At 36.1% G+C, this 16,301-nt stretch overlaps 1 protein-coding gene across 1 annotated transcript in view; it reads right to left on the bottom strand.

Annotated features, from left to right (window-relative positions):
- Window positions 1-16,301, bottom strand: part of SLC26A7 (solute carrier family 26 member 7) — a 228,662-nt gene that overhangs the window by 81,719 nt on the left and 130,642 nt on the right. Inside the window, exons 9-11 of the mRNA XM_066372472.1 lie at window positions 15,363-15,440; window positions 14,270-14,365; window positions 8,774-8,880 (exon numbers count right to left, since the gene is read on the bottom strand). Of these exons, the coding sequence (XP_066228569.1) occupies window positions 8,774-8,880; window positions 14,270-14,365; window positions 15,363-15,440 (281 nt within the window). The remainder of the gene's footprint in view (window positions 1-8,773; window positions 8,881-14,269; window positions 14,366-15,362; window positions 15,441-16,301) is intronic.

The raw sequence follows: 16,301 nt of genomic DNA, 5'->3' as shown, positions 1-16,301 counted from the left end.
CTGTGAGGAAACAGGGACACTGGAAGGTAAGCTTCCCCCTCGCTCCTCTAAAGAAGGGTTCAGTCTCTTCCAGCCCTCCTCCAGCCACCTATGACCTAACCTTGCCCAGAAAGCTGGGGTTTGCCACTGAAGGCTGAAGGTGCCCAGGGCAGTCAGCCCCATCTATGACACTGTGGACGAGCCTAGGGTATTTCTTCCAAGAAGCAGGTAAACTGATCTCATTTGCACAAGAGCCACTTAACTATGTCTTGCCTGAACAGTCAGGTTTTTTATTCTTCCCTTGAAGATCTCTGTTGTGGGTGTTGATAGTCCTATTTTCTGCTGCTTTGTTTAATATATAGTGTTTCCTTTATTCCTCCTACCTCAATGTCCCACTCATATTTCAGGCTGGGACCTACTCCTAATTTAGAGCTCTCTTCCCCCTTTTGCCAACTTCTATTATGAATCTACCTTTGCCACCCAGCTTAGTGTACCCCAAGGTTCTCTTTACCAAGCCACAGTCACAGAGCTCCAGGGAAAAGCAATCTGGTCTCATCTCTCCAGGCAGAGGAGAACAGAAGCTCCATCTCCACACATGCTGCAGATGGCTATTCAAGTCTACCTGAACCATTACCAGCTAGAAGCAGCTGTCATTGGGACTTGGACGTGAGCTGCAAAGTATAGAATTGTGACAACAATTCCAGTGCCATGCGGACTTTTCCTGGAGGTGGACTTTTCCTGGACTCCTGCTCCTTGTGACAACTCCTAACAGACTGAACTGGGGTTGGGTTGCATTTTTCAGGGATTTGTCATAGTGTTGGGGCCAACTTGAACTTGGTGAACATGTTAAGGACACTACTCTTCTATGGATTCTTGCCGTATTGGCCAAAAGTTTGCTTAAAGGCTTTAATCACTGTAAAAAATATATAGAAGACTAGATAAAGAATATGTGGCACATAACAAAAAAAGAACAGGCATATAGATCAGTGGAACAGAACGGAGAACCCAGAAATAAACCCACAGCTCTATGGACAACTGATATTTGACAAAATACAATGGAGTAAAGACAGCCTCTTTAATAAATGCTGTTGGGAAAATTGGACAGCTACCTGCAAAAAAATAAACTAGACCACCAACTTACACCATTCACAACAATAAACTCAAAATGGATAAAAGACTTAAATGTAAGCCCTGAAACCATAAGCATCTTAGAAGAAAACATAGGCAGTAAGCTCTCCAACATCACTTGGAGCAATGTATTTGCTGATTTATCTTCATGGGGACATAAAATAAAAGGAAAAACAAATGGGACTATATCAAACTAAAAAGCTTTTGCACAGCTAAAGACAATAAGAACAGAATAAAAAGAGAAACTAACAATGGGAGAACATATTTGACAATACATTTAATAAGGGGTTAATAACCAAAATTTATAAAGAACTTGTAAATCTCAACACCAGAAAGACAAATAATCCAATCAAAAATAGGAAAAAGAAATGAATAGTCACTTCTCCAAAGAAGACATACAGATGGCCAATAGGCATATGAAAAAATGCTCAACATCATTAATTATTAGAGGAATGCAAGTTAAAACCACAATGAGATATCACCTCACACCAGTCAGAATGGCGCTCATCAACAAAACAACACAGAATAAGTGCTCGCGAGGATGTGGAGAAAAGGGAACCCTCCTGCACTGCTGGTGGGAATGCAGACTGGTGCAGCCACTGTGGAAAACAATATGGAGATTCCTCAAGAAATTTAAAATCAAACTGCCTTTTGACCCAGCTATTCCACTTTTAGGAATATACCCCAAGAACACCATAGAATGGCTCCAAAAGGAGAAATGCACCCCCATGTTTGTGGCAGCATTGTTCACAATAGCGAAGGTCTGGAAACAGCCCAAGTGTCCATCAGAGGATGAGTGGATTAAAAAGCTTTGGTACATCAGCTATAAGAAATGATGACATTGGATCATTTACAATAGCATGGATGGACCTTGATAACATTATACGGAGTGAAATAAGTAAATCAGAAAAAACTAAGAACTATATGAATCCATACAGAGATGGGACATAAAAATGAGACTCAGAGACATGGACAAGAATGTGATGGTAACGGGGGGTGGGAGGGTGTGGGGTGGGGCATGGAAGTAGAGAGGGGTTGGGGGGAGGGAAGAGGCACAAAGAAAACCAGATAGAAGGTGACAGAAGACAATTTGAGTTTGGGTGAGGGGTATACAGCATAATCAAATGTCAAAATAATCTGGAGATGTTTTCTCTCAACATATGTACCCTGATTTATCAATGTCACTGCATTAAATTTAATTTAAAAAAAAAGAAAGTAAGGAAAGAATCAATGAAACGATTAAACCAGACAATAATGAATCTACATAGATATAACATATAAAGATATAATTTATGGAGATAAAAATTAAAATTTTTCAAAAACATATTATTTCAGGAATGCAAGATGGCAACACACAATGAAAATCACACTTACTCCTCCCAGAACCAAACTGTAATTATAGCTAAATTATACAAAAATCAACCTAGATAACTAACTAAAGACTAGCTGAACAGAAGTTTTATAACCAAAGATTTACAGAAGCCACACCAGGACTCGTAAGAAGGGTAGATATGTGAAAAAGTCAGGGCCCACACCCACATGTGGTGGTTAAGAATTCAGAGCGCTATCTCAGCTGCAAAGGTACATCCAGAATCAGAAAACCTAAATAAACCAATTACATGTAAGCAAATCAAAGGAGCTAAAAAAAAAAAAAAAAAAAAAAAAAAAAAAAAAAAAAAAAAAAACTTCCAACAGGCAAAAGTCTGATACTGGATGAAATCACCCATAAATTTTACCAAACAATCAAAGAACTAATACTTGTCCTTATCCTATTCCAAAAATACAAAAGAAAGGAAGACCCCCCCAAGCTTATTTTACAAGGCCAACATTATCCTAATTCTTGAAACAAATAAAAACACTACAAAGAAAGAAAATTATAGGCCAATATCCCCGATGAGCAAAGATGCAGAAATACTCAACAAAATTTTAGCAAAAAAAATTCAGCAAATACATTAAAAAGATCATACACCATGAACAAATTGGGATTTATTCCTGAGATTCAAGAATGGCTTAAAATTCCCAAATCAATGACATGATACACCATATAAAAAGAAGATGGAGAAGGCCCTGGCCGGTTGGCTCAGCAGTAGAATGTTGGCCCAGCATGTGGAAGTCCCAGGTTTGATTCCTGACTGGGGCAACAGAAGAAGTGCCCATCTCCTTCTCCACCCTTTCCCCTCTCCTTTCTCTCTGTCTCTCTCTTCCCCTCCCACAGTCAAGGCTCCACTGCAGCAAAGTTGTCCAGGGCACTGAGGATGGCTCCATGGCTTCCACCTCAGGTGCTGGAATGGTTTTGGTTGCAGCAGAGCAATGCCCCAGATAGGCTGAGCATCGACCCCTTGTGGGCATGCCAGGTGGATCCCAGTCAGGTGTATATGGGAGTCTGTCTGTCTGCCGCCACCCCCGCCACCTCTCACTTAGCAAAAATTTAAAAAAAAAAAGATGTATAAAAATTATATGGTTATCTCAATTGATGCAGACAAAGCATTTGACAAAATCCAAGAAATTTATGATTTTTTTTTTTTATTTTTCTGAAGCTGGAAACGGGGAGAGACAATCAGACAGACTGCCGCATGCGCCCGACCAGGATCCACCCGGCACACCCACCAGGGGCGACGCTCTGCCCACCAGGGGGCGATGCTCTGCCCCTCCGGGGCGTCGCTCTGCCGCGACCAGAGCCCCTCTAGCGCCTGGGGAAGAGGCCAAGGAGCCATCCCCAGTGCCCGGGCCATCTTTGCTCCAATGGAGCCTTGGCTGCGGGAGGGAAGAGAGAGACAGAGAGGAAGGGGGGTGGAGAAGCAAATGGGTGCTTCTCCTATGTGCCCTGGCCAGGAATCGAACCCAGGTCCCCCGCATGCCAGGCCGATGCTCTACCGCTGAGCCAACCGACCAGGGCCGAAATTTATGATTTTTTTTTTAAAAAAAAACCTCTTTACAAAGTGAGATTAGAGTGAACACATCTCAACAAAATAAAAGCCATATATGACAAATCCACATGTAACATCATACTTAATGGGATGAAACTAAAAACATTTTTTAAAGATCAGGAATAAGACTGGAATGTTCACTTTTACCACTTTTATTCACCATTGTATGAGGAATCTGAGTCACAGCAATGAGACCAGAAGAAGAAATAAAAGACACACAAATTGAAGAGGAAGAAGTAAAACTGTCATTATTTGCAGATGATATGATACTTATATGAAGAACCCTTAAGATTTCAACAAATAACTGATAGATCTGATAAATAAATTCAGTTGTAGGATACTAATAAATATCCAGAAATAAGTTACACTTATATGCACCAATAATAAACTGTCAGAGAATTTTTACAAAAAACAATCCTACTTAGAGTTGTAGGAATCAAAATAAAGTAAAATACCTAAGAATAAATATAACCAAGGAGAAAAAAAACTGTACTCTAAAAATTATGACACTGAATAAAGAAATCAAAGAAGATACAAATAAATGGAAGCATATACTGTACTCATAGATAGCAAGCATTAACATCATTAAAATGTCCATAGTATCGCCCTGGCTGGTTGTCTCAGTGGGTAGAGCATCGGCCTGGCGTGCAGGAGTCCTGGGTTTGATTCCCAGCCAGGGCACACAAGAGAGGCACCCATCTGCTTCTCCACCTCTCCCCCCTCTCCTTCCTCTCTGTCTCTCTCTTCCTCTCCTGCAGTCAAGGCTCCATTGGAGCAAAGTTGGCCCGGGTGCTGAGGATGGCTCTGTGGCCTCTGCCTCAGGCGCTAGAATGGCTCTGGTTGCAACAGAGCAATGCCCCAGATGGGCAGAGCATCGCCCCCTGGTGGGCGTGCCAGGAGGATCCCGGCCGGGCGCATGCGGGAGTCTGTCTGACTGCCTCCCCGCTTCCAACTTCAGAAAAATACAAAAAAAATAATAATAATAAAATAAAATGTCCATAGTATCTAAAGCCATTTATAGATTCAAAACAATTCCTATCAAAATACCAATGGTGTTTTTCACAGAACTACAGCAAATAATCCCAAACTTTGTATGGAAACACAAAAGACCCTAAGAAGCCACAGCAATCTTGAGAAAGAAGAACCAAGATGAAGGCATCACACTAATATCAAACTATCCTACAAAGCTATAGTAATCAATGCAGTATCATACTGGCATAAACACGGACATATAAATGAATAGAACAGAATAGAGAGCCCTGATATCCCCATGCTTATATGGTTAATATATGACAAAGAAAGCAAGAACATACAATAGAGTAAAGAGAGTATATTCAATAAATGCTGTTTAAAAAGTAGGATAGGTACATGTAAAAAATAAAACTAGACTACCTTTTTACATCATATACAGAATAAACTGTAAATGAATCAAAAAATTGAATGTAAAACTTGAAACCATAAAACTCCTAGAAGAAAATATAAGCAGTAATATCTGATATTCTCTTTGCTATATATTTTTAAATATATCTCCTCAGCAAGGGAAACAAAAGGAAAAATAAACAAATGGTACTACATCACACTAAAAAAGACACAGCAGCCCTGGCCGGTTGGCTCAGCGGTAGAGCGTCGGCCTAGCGTGCGGAGGACCAGGGTTCGATTCCCGGCCAGGGCACACAGGAGAAGCGCCCATTTGCTTCTCCACCCCTCCGCCGCACTTTCCTCTCTGTCTCTCTCTTCCCCTCCCGCAGCCAAGGCTCCATTGGAGCAAAGATGGCCCGGGCGCTGGGGATGGCTCCTTGGCCTCTGCCCCAGGCGCTAGAGTGGCTCTGGTCGCAATATGGCGACGCCCAGGATGGGCAGAGCATCGCCCCCTGGTGGGCAGAGCGTCGCCCCATGGTGGGCGTGCCGGGTGCATCCCAGTCGGGCGCATGCGGGAGTCTGTCTGACTGTCTCTCCCCGTTTCCAGCTTCAGAAAAATGAAAAAAAAAAAAAAAAGACACAGCAAAGGAAATCATCAATAAAACAAAACAAAAAAAAAACCCTAATGAATGGGAAAACATATTTTTCCAATAATACATCCAATAAAGGGTATAAAGAACTCATCCAACTCAACACACAGCAAAAAATAAAAACAAAACCTTCTTTAAAAATCAATGACATGATACACCTATTCAGTGATGAGGACCTGAATAGATTTTTTTCAAAAAAGGACATACAGATGACCAACAGACATATGAATAGGTGCTCATTGTTATTAATCATTAAAAATATACAAAATAGAAACACAATAAAATACCAACTTCTACCTGTCAGAATGGCTATCATCATAAATCAACAAAGCACAAGTGTTGGCAAGATTGTAAAGAAAAGGTAACACTCATTCAGTGTTGGTGAGAATGTAGGTTCATGGAACCACTATGGAAAACTATATGTAGGCTTCTTTAAAAAAAAATTAAAAATGAAACTGACTTATAACCCAACAATTCCACTTCTGTGAATTTATTTGAAGAAACCCAAAGGAGTAATTCAAAAGAATGTAAATACCCTTATGCTCATTGCAATGTAACTTAAAAAAGCAACCCAACTAGCCATCAATAAATTAGTGGATATAAATGCCATAATCCATATATATATATATATATATATATATATATATATATATATATATATATATATATATATATATATATACACACACACAATAGAATATTACTTGGCCATTAAACAGAATAAAAATTTACCATTTGCAACAGCATGTATGGACTTAGAGTGTATCAAACTAAGAGAAATATGTTAGAGAAATACAAATACCATATGAGTTCACTTATATGTGGAATTAAAAAAAATAAGCAAACAAAACAGAAACAGACTCAGAGCACATAGGTAGTAAAATATAGAGGACAGACTGATGATTGCCAGTAGGAAGTGGGGGGAGTGGGTTTAAGGGACTGGGTGAAAAATGTAAAGGGATTAAGAAGTACAGACTGAGAGTTACAGAATAGTCATGGAGATATAAAACACAGCATAGGGAATAAAGTCAATAATATTATAATAACTATGTATGGTGCCAGGTGGGTGCTGAAAATATTATTAAATGTAAAATGAAATGAAAAAATTAGAAAGAAATATATTATTTCAAAAGAATTTCAGGGGAAGAATAAGAAGTAAAACCATTGTCAGATGAAGAACAGAAAAAGAACTGCAACAATGCCTGGTAAAGAGACAAAAAAGAGAGAATATGTTCTTCAATAAGTTATCTTGAGAGAAGTATGTAAATGGATTAAAATGACGTCTAAAAAATTTAAATTTGTTAAAGTTATTTAATTTTCTAAGTGACTGTTATATGGCTTTTGTTTCATTGTATACTATATATTTATTCACTTAATTAAAAATAGCTCTGTGAAAAAAAATAGCTCTGTGATACAGTGTATGTCAATGGGATTACTTTATTTACTTTAGTAATTTTCTACCATTTTTATATTCTTACTGTTTTGTTTTTCTGTTAATTTTATTTTCTTTTAACTGTTTTGACTTACTTGTTTATTATTTATTTTACTTAATTTATTAAAGTACCATTGCTTAATAAAACCATACTGGTTTCAAGTGTACAACTCTAAAAAACGTCATCTGCATATTGCATCATGCATTCACCACTCAAATTCAAGTCTCTTTTTGTCCCTATTTATCCCAGCTTTGCCCACTTCCACCTCCCCCCATCACCCATATATACATATTTTTTGTTTAATCTCTTCACCTCTTTTCACCCAGCCCCAAACATTCACCCCAACAGCTGCCAATCTGTTCTATGCATATACGCTTCTGTTTTTATTTTGATTATTCATTTATCTTGTTCATTAGATTCAACATATCAGTAAGATCTTATGGTATTTGTCTTTCCCTGACTAGCTTATTTTAGTCAGTATAATAATTTCCAGGTACATTCTTGCTATTGCAAATGGTAAGATTTTCTTCTTTTTTATGGCCGAGTAGTATTCCACTGTGAAAATATACCACAGCATTTTTATCCACTCATCTCCTGATAGGCACTAGAGCTGATTCCAGAGCTTGTGTATTAAAAATAATGCTGCAATAAGGACAGGAGTGCATATTTTATTTCAAATTAGAGTTTCAAGTTTCTTTAGGTATATTCCCAGAAGTGGGATCATTGGGTCAAAAGATTTTATATATTCTATTTATAGGGCTGACAAAAATTGCTCTTTTTTTTCCTGTGTGTGACAGAGACAGAGAGAGACATACAGAGGGACAGATAGGGACAGACAGACAGGAAAGGAGAGAGATGAGGAGCATCAATACTTTGTTGCAGCACCTTAGTTGTTCATTGAATGCTTTCTCATATGTGCCTTGACTGGCAGGCTACAGCAGACCGAGTGACCCCTTGCTCGAGCCAGCAGCCTTGGGCTCAAGTTGGTGAGCCTTGTTCAAACCAAGTGAGCTCGCAGTTAAGCTGGTAACTTCAGGGTTTTGAACCTGGGTCCTTTATGTCCCAGTCCAATGCTCTATCCATTGTGCCACCGCTTGGTCAGGCCAAAATATTACTCTTAATTAAGAACAAAATTATTATATACTATATGTAAATAAAACTTTTTCATTTTTCTCCAATTTTCTGATACCAAATAAAACATGACATTGTAGTACTATATAGTCCTCAGAAATAAAAGTAACTAGTGATACTATATATGTTTCTGCTGTGTCATCATAAACAGAACTTAAGATCTTACCTTGGGAAGCGACCAATCACAATAGCTATGGTACAGACAACACCAAACAGCAGTCCCACATTGGCACCAAAACATATTGTGAATACATATGTACTGACCCATATACCCTGAAAGAAAAACAAAGAAAAAAGATATCGGTCTTTTGGTATTTTCATCTTTTTCATGATTGTTAAATGTCTTAGAATTTCATCCTAAAACATTCCTGTAACAACTATCTCAGAAAGAATATATTACTTAATATGTAATAAGCAGGAGTGCAGTAACAGAGAAACAAATCCTGACCCCATTAGACTCTCAGGAGCAGAGGTGAGGAAAAGGCACATAATTTTATTCCTAGACACTGAGAATATTTATTTCAGTTCCCAAAAACACTTTATTAAGATCTGTAAATAGTTGGTTGATTTGTATGGTTTAAAAGCATGCCATAATTTCACATTGTTTTCTCATTTAATGTAATGTTATTATAAACATTGCTTTGCAACTTTTTGGTAATTATCAATAATATTCTGTTTTATAAGACTGCTGTAGAAAGAACTAATGTAGTTTATTGCTATGCAAGACTCAAACCCTAATGTTAAAATAACTGACTATAACGACATGACCAAAGTCAATCTTAGATCAAACACCCCAAAATTCATAATTACTTTATTTTTAAGGGGTCATTTTTTTATAAAACTATGAAAGCTAAAATATCAGGACCAACTTAGTTCTTAGGAATATTTTAGATGGTTGCAATAGATTGCAATAAAATTCTATTTTTTCTTTAGTTGTAATTTTAAAATTATTGCAGTTTTGTCCACCACCTAAAATCAATATTTGTAAAAAGATTGGCATTTCTAAGTTTATTTCTGGCAAAGAGAATGAATTTAAAAGCAAAATAATTTGAGGAATTTACTTGGTTATATTTTATAAACATAAAATCCTGCATTTATCAAATAGTAAACCAACAAAAAAATTTTTAAGTTATAGGAGGGGAGATAGTGAGACAGACTCCTGCATATGCCTGGACAGGGATCTACCCACCAACCTCCATCTTGGATTGACACTTGAATCAACCCAGCTATCCTCAGTGCCTAAGGCTGACGTTGGGACAAACTGACCTATTCTCAGTGCCTGGGTTGACAATCAAATCAATTTGGCCACTGGCTGTGGTAGGCAAAAAGAAGGGAATAGGGAGGGAGGAGAAGAGAAGCAGATGGTCTCTTCTCTTGTGTGTCCTGACCAGGAATTGAACCTGGGACATTCAAACACTGGGCTGAAATTCTATCTACTGAGCCACTGGCCAGGGCCCCAGAAACATCTTTAAACTTTCTTTTTCCTCAGATTAGTTGCATCACTTTACCTATGCATACAATTCTAAGTTAATATCTTTCTATTTCAATAGCTATATAGTCACTTTAAAATATCTTTAACAAATAATTCAATTCCATATGTAAATGAAAGAATTAGAAAATTCATTCTAATATGAAAATACCACAAATTTTTTGTGGGAAAGTGTTTCACCTACATTAAAAAATTTTTCTAAAGGGTATTTTTATTTTTACTTAAAATGTTTTTCCTTTGAATTATCTTCATTGAGCATTAGTGGTTTCTGAATGATGGCCTATTTTGAAAAACTAAGCCTTGGAAACAAATACAGGGATTTTTATCTGTGAAATTCCTTTTGATAAATACCACACCAAAAAAAACTGTTAGAAATAATAAACAAATACAGTAAAGTCACATAATACAAATTTAATACACAAACATTTACTGCTCTCCTATACACCAACAATGAAATCTCAGACGTAAAAATAAATTTATCTTACAATTGCAACAAAAAATAAAATGCCTAGGAGTAATCATAACAAAGGATGTGAAAAACCTATATACCGAAAATTACAAAGCATTATTATAAAAAATTGAAAAGACAATAAAATGGAAAGATATTTTATGTTTATGGATTGGAAGAATCAACAGTTAAAATGACCATATCACTCAAAGCAATATAATGATTTAATGCCCTCCCATTAAAATCCCAATGTCATTTTTTAAAGAAATTGAACAAATACTCATCAGATTTGTATGGAACCACTAAAACCTTTCAATAACAAAAGCTATCCTGAGAATAAAGAACAAAGCTAGAGGTATCACACTATCTTACTTCAAATTACACTAGAGAGCCATGATAATCAATAATCAATATAACATAATGCTGGCAGAAAAATGGACACAGAGACCAATGGAACAGAATTGAGAGCCCAGAAATAAAACTACATGTATATGTGCAAATAACTTTTGACAAAGAAGCCAAAAAACACACAATGAAGAGTAGAAATTCTGTTAAATAAATGATACTGGAAAACTAGAAAGCCAAATGCAAAAGAATAAAGGTTGACTACAACTTGGTTCCATATACAAAAACTAATTTAAAATGGATCAAAGACCTAAATAAAGACCTGAAAAATAAATTACATAAAAGAAAACATAGGTACTAAACCTATGGACCTTGAGTGCCAAAAACATTTTATGAATTTGACCTCAAGGCAAAGGAGGTAAAGGCAAAAATCAATAAATGGGACTATATCAAACTAAAAAGCTTCTGCACAGCAAAATAAACCATCAACAAAACAAAAAGAAAGCTAATCAAATGGGGAATTGATACTTGAAAACAATGGCTCTGACAAGGGGTTAATATCCAAAATATTTTAAAAACTCATAAAACTCACCAACAAACAAATAATCCAATTAAAAAATGAAAAGAGACTTGAAAGACACTTCACCCATGAAGACATACAAATAGCAAACAGATATTTGAAAATATGCTCATCTTCACTAACTATTAGAGAAATGCAAATCAAAACTACAATGAGATATCATCTCATATCTGTTAGGTTGGCTATTATCAACAGGACAAGTAATAATAAGTGTTGGAGAGATTATAGAGAAAAAGAAACCTTCATTCACTTTTGGTGGGAAAGTATATTGGTACAGTCACTACAGAAAACAGTATGGTAGTTTCTCAAGAAATTAAGAATAAAATGATCATATGATCAAAAACTCAAAAACATTGTTTGCAGAGACATATGCACCCCCATGTTCATCGCAGCATTATTCATGGTGGCCAAAACATGGAAACAATCAAAGAGTTTTTTGACAGAGGATTAAGTAAATATGTGATACATATATATACAGGCAGTCTCTGGTGTATAAATGAGATAGGTTTTATAAGATTAAAAATGTATAATTGTTTATATACACAGAAAGGTAAAGATAAATATTATCTTAAGAAAAGCATCTATATAAGTTGCACTTAATTTGTAAATGTACCTCTTCCAAACTTCATACAAATTCAATTTAAAAACAAACCTATCTCATTTGTAACCTGGAGCCTGCCTATACAATGGAATACTATTCAGCCTTAAGAAAAGATGGGCCTAGCCCTGGCCGGTTGGCTCAGCGGTAGAGCGTCGGCCTAGCGTGCGGAGGACCCGGGTTCGATTCCCGGCCAGGGCACACAGGAGAAGCGCCCATTTGCTTCTCCACCCCTCCGCCGCGCTTTCCTCTCTGTCTCTCTCTTCCCCTCCCGCAGCCGAGGCTCCATTGGAGCAAAGATGGCCCGGGCACTGGGGATGGCTCTGTGGCCTCTGCCCCAGGCGCTAGAGTGGCTCTGGTCGCAATATGACGACGCCCAGGATGGGCAGAGCATCGCCCCCTGGTGGGCAGAGCGTCGCCCCCTGGTGGGCGTGCCGGGTGGATCCCGGTCGGGCGCATGCGGGAGTCTGTCTGACTGTCTCTCCCTGTTTCCAGCTTCAGAAAAATGAAAAAAAAAAAAAAAAAAAAAAAAGAAAAGATGGGCCTGACCAGGTGGTGGCGCTGTGGATAGAGCATCAAACTGGGATGCGGAGGACCCATAATTTCTTGAAAGAAACCTCTTTGGACATCTCTCCCTTTCATATGTGGTAATGTGCTACCTCTTAAGTAATTAATGAGTTCCTTAGAAATACTGTTATCATAAGGTTATCAAGTAGTAGTTTGTTAACTAAGTTTCCATTTTCTTATTTCTCTATTTCCATGTGCTACTCACATATTTCATTTATTAAAAAACCATGTTCCTTCCTTAGCCTGTCTAATTTTGGCCTCTTGCATTGCCTACAAAATACTATTCATTTAAGTATCAGTTCATATTTTAGCTCTGCTGTGAGAGTCTTTCATACTAACCAAGACAAAATTAAATGCCCAGCCTCTATTTTTCCCCAGCACAAAACTTCTACTTTTGCTTCTAAATCATGTTGTAGTTAGTATGTGTTGTAGTGTTTCTATGTCTGCTTCCTACACAAATGTAAACATTTGGGGAGGACAGGCAACTATTCACCTTTTTATTACTCATGCACCCAACATTATATTTTAGTAGGAGCTCAGTAATATTTAGCCTTAGAAGAAGTATTATGAATGTAGGCACCAGCATGAAAAATTTCCTAGTCTCTCAGAGGAAAGAATCTGAAGAAGGGGGAATAAACAGATAACTGTATTTTAACGTGGTGAATGTCAAAATAGAGGGTACTTGTGAAATATTTTACCCATGGTGCAGAAGGAAAGAATTCTGGATGCTCTTGCATAGATATATTTTTCTAGAACAAGTATGTTAAACATTTCTTTTGGTAGAAACCACACTTCATCATTTTTTAGTGTTTCTTTAGTATAATTTAGTGTTTCTTTAGTATAATTTAGTCTTTTCCTAGAAATATTCTATTAACATAATGACCCTCTCACTATAACCTATTTGAAACATAATTCTTGTGATTTTTTTTGTATTCAGAATAAATATCGTCACAGCCCTGGTGGGATAGCTCAGTTGGTTAGAGCATCCTCCTGACATGCCAAAGTTGCAGGTTTATTCTCCAGTCATGGCACATAAAAAGCAAGCAATAAATGCATAAATAAGTAGAGCAACAAATTAATGTTTCTTCTCGCGCTTTCTCTCCCTCTCTCTCTAAAAAATAAATAAATAAATAGAATGGATATGGTCACTATTAAAATTTTTACCTTATTTAATGTGGCATGTGTATCTTAGCAATTAATGCTCATTTTTCATCATGTCATAATTAGTTATAGTTTTATTATAGGTGTATATTTCCTTGATGATCTTCACTGCCAAAATTAATTCATAACAAAAATTAGAAATCCTCAATCCACTCAAGTTATTTAGCATTTCTTTAAAAATTATCACAGTCTCATTTCTCTTTCTTACTTTCTCTCTCTCTCTCTCTTTCTCTCTCTCTGTCAAAAAAAATCATCAAACAACACATCAATCAAAATTTGACAAAATTCCATGTCTTTTCTAATAAAAGCATTTTACATTTTAATGTTTTTATTTAAATTTTTAAAAAATGGTAGTTTGTAAACCATATGTCTCAAATAACTAAAACTACTTTCTGAGAAGGAAACTATTAAAATTTATTTTGTTACATGTGTTTAAGTCAAAGATGAAAAAATTTAGGTTAAATTTCTACTTACCCAATCAATTTTATCCACATTCCAATATTTTTTTAAGTCCCGAAACTGTATGAGCATTCCCTTCAAACCCACGACAATAATACTTGCAAGAACACACTACAAATAAGAAATAAGTTGATGAAAAAGCAGAATAAATATTTTAATCAAAATTTAAAAGAACCAAGATGTTTTTATTTCTTTCTTTGTTTTTAAAGCACTTATTAGAAAAAAAGCAATCACCATTTAGGAGATTAACATAATATTTATTTTGTTCAGAACTAACATTATTGTACAGGAATATAATATCAAGTCTAGAAAAATCAAAGGATAAAATGTATGTAATTCTAAAAAATTAGAAAAAAGAAAAAAGAAAAGTTATGAATGATAAAAGATTATAATGCTGATTTTCCTCTTAACTTCATAATAATGATTCACCACCATTTCTTTGTTGTTAAATTAAATGTATTTATATCATGTATGTCTTTATAATTGCCTTGAGCATCACTTATCTAGTTTCACCTAAAAATATAATGCTCTTGAAATATAAACTTGATTACTGAAAGATTCCCCAGTGGAAAAAATATAATCTTATTTTATGGCAGAAGAATTAGAACAAGGACTGAGACTGTCTCTGGTTCTCTGAAGACTAGAATTGTACTTACATAACTTTGGTGCTTCAGGTTTGCAAAAGGCAGGGTGAAACACTGGTATTGTTCTGAGTCACTTTGTATAAAGATGTGTTAAAGGTGGCAAAATGTATTTTGTTCCCTACTTTCTCGCCCAGAACATATATTCTAACAGTACAAGATTTTATAAAATTTTTCCAAAGTCTCTTTCTTATTACATAGATTGCATAGTTCCACTCTCCAAATGAGCACAAACTAAATCTAGTTCCACTATGGCATTTTTATACAAGAACCTAAGAATCAGAGAATTCTTAATCCTCCCCCATTAAATGTGGTCTTTCCACCTCACCTCCATTCAACTATTACTTATGTCACATAAATGAAATATGGATCATTAATGCTTTTTAAAGTTTAAAAAATTTTAACATACAATGATTCTTATTAAAAATAAACTTAAAAAGCAAATAATAAAAAAAGTATTACTGTACCATTGGCACCCAGTAAAGCAAAGGTCCTATTGTATAAATGACTGTCAGGACAAGAAAGGAAGATATGAGACAAGCCACCTGTAAAATACAAAACAGATTTTTTTTTAAAAAATGCCTTGAATTATTTTTATTCCAAAATTATGGGAGGGGGTATATTTCATAGTTCATCTTGATTAGGAAAAATAATATGTGGGCACATGATTATTAAATTACATAGACTGTCATTATCTATATCTTGCAGCTGAAAGAACCCAAATGTGACATCTGACAAACTGGTGCAGTCTAGTTAAGTCAGTGATGTCATAAAAGCAATTTAATGCAAAAGAAGAAGAGGAAGGAGAAAGAGGAGGAAGAAAGTAAAAGGAAGAAAGATATTATCAACTTTCATTACACATCACAGCAGCAATGTTTTTTTGTTTGTTTGTTTAATGGTGAAACATTTCAATTAAAAGTCCTTTAGCCTACTGTTACTCAGTTTGACTCCCTTTCTCACTTCCTAGGGAGTTGTGCCCGGGGTGGGGGGGTGGTAATAATTGAATATGCAACTTAAGGTATTTTTGTATTGGTAATAAATTTTCTCTGAAGCATTTATTCTCTTGTTTGGAATTCTTTGTTAGAAATGGGTCTAGTATGAAGCAGTTACATGGAATTATAGGAGAAATCTCTTCAGTAAAAGAGACTAATTTTATTAATCCTGAAAAGTTATTAGTATCATGTTCTAACCAATTTAACCTGCTGACAAAAAGCAATTCAAATAACTTAACTCTTAGTTGTTCTCCTGTAGCCCCAGTATTCATGGCCATCATCACAGCCATTCATATGCACGTTCCCATGAGATTCGGGTAGATAGTAAATAAACAGTGGAGCCAAAAAATGGTGGGCCATTCCTTTACTCTACTCTCATACCGGCCAATGAGCAAACACACAGGGCATTCTCTG

This window comes from Saccopteryx leptura, chromosome 3, assembly GCF_036850995.1.
Source record: "Saccopteryx leptura isolate mSacLep1 chromosome 3, mSacLep1_pri_phased_curated, whole genome shotgun sequence".
Lineage (NCBI taxonomy): Eukaryota > Metazoa > Chordata > Mammalia > Chiroptera > Emballonuridae > Saccopteryx > Saccopteryx leptura.
Note: the sequence above shows the minus strand (reverse complement) of the source record. Positions and strands in the feature narration are given on the sequence as shown.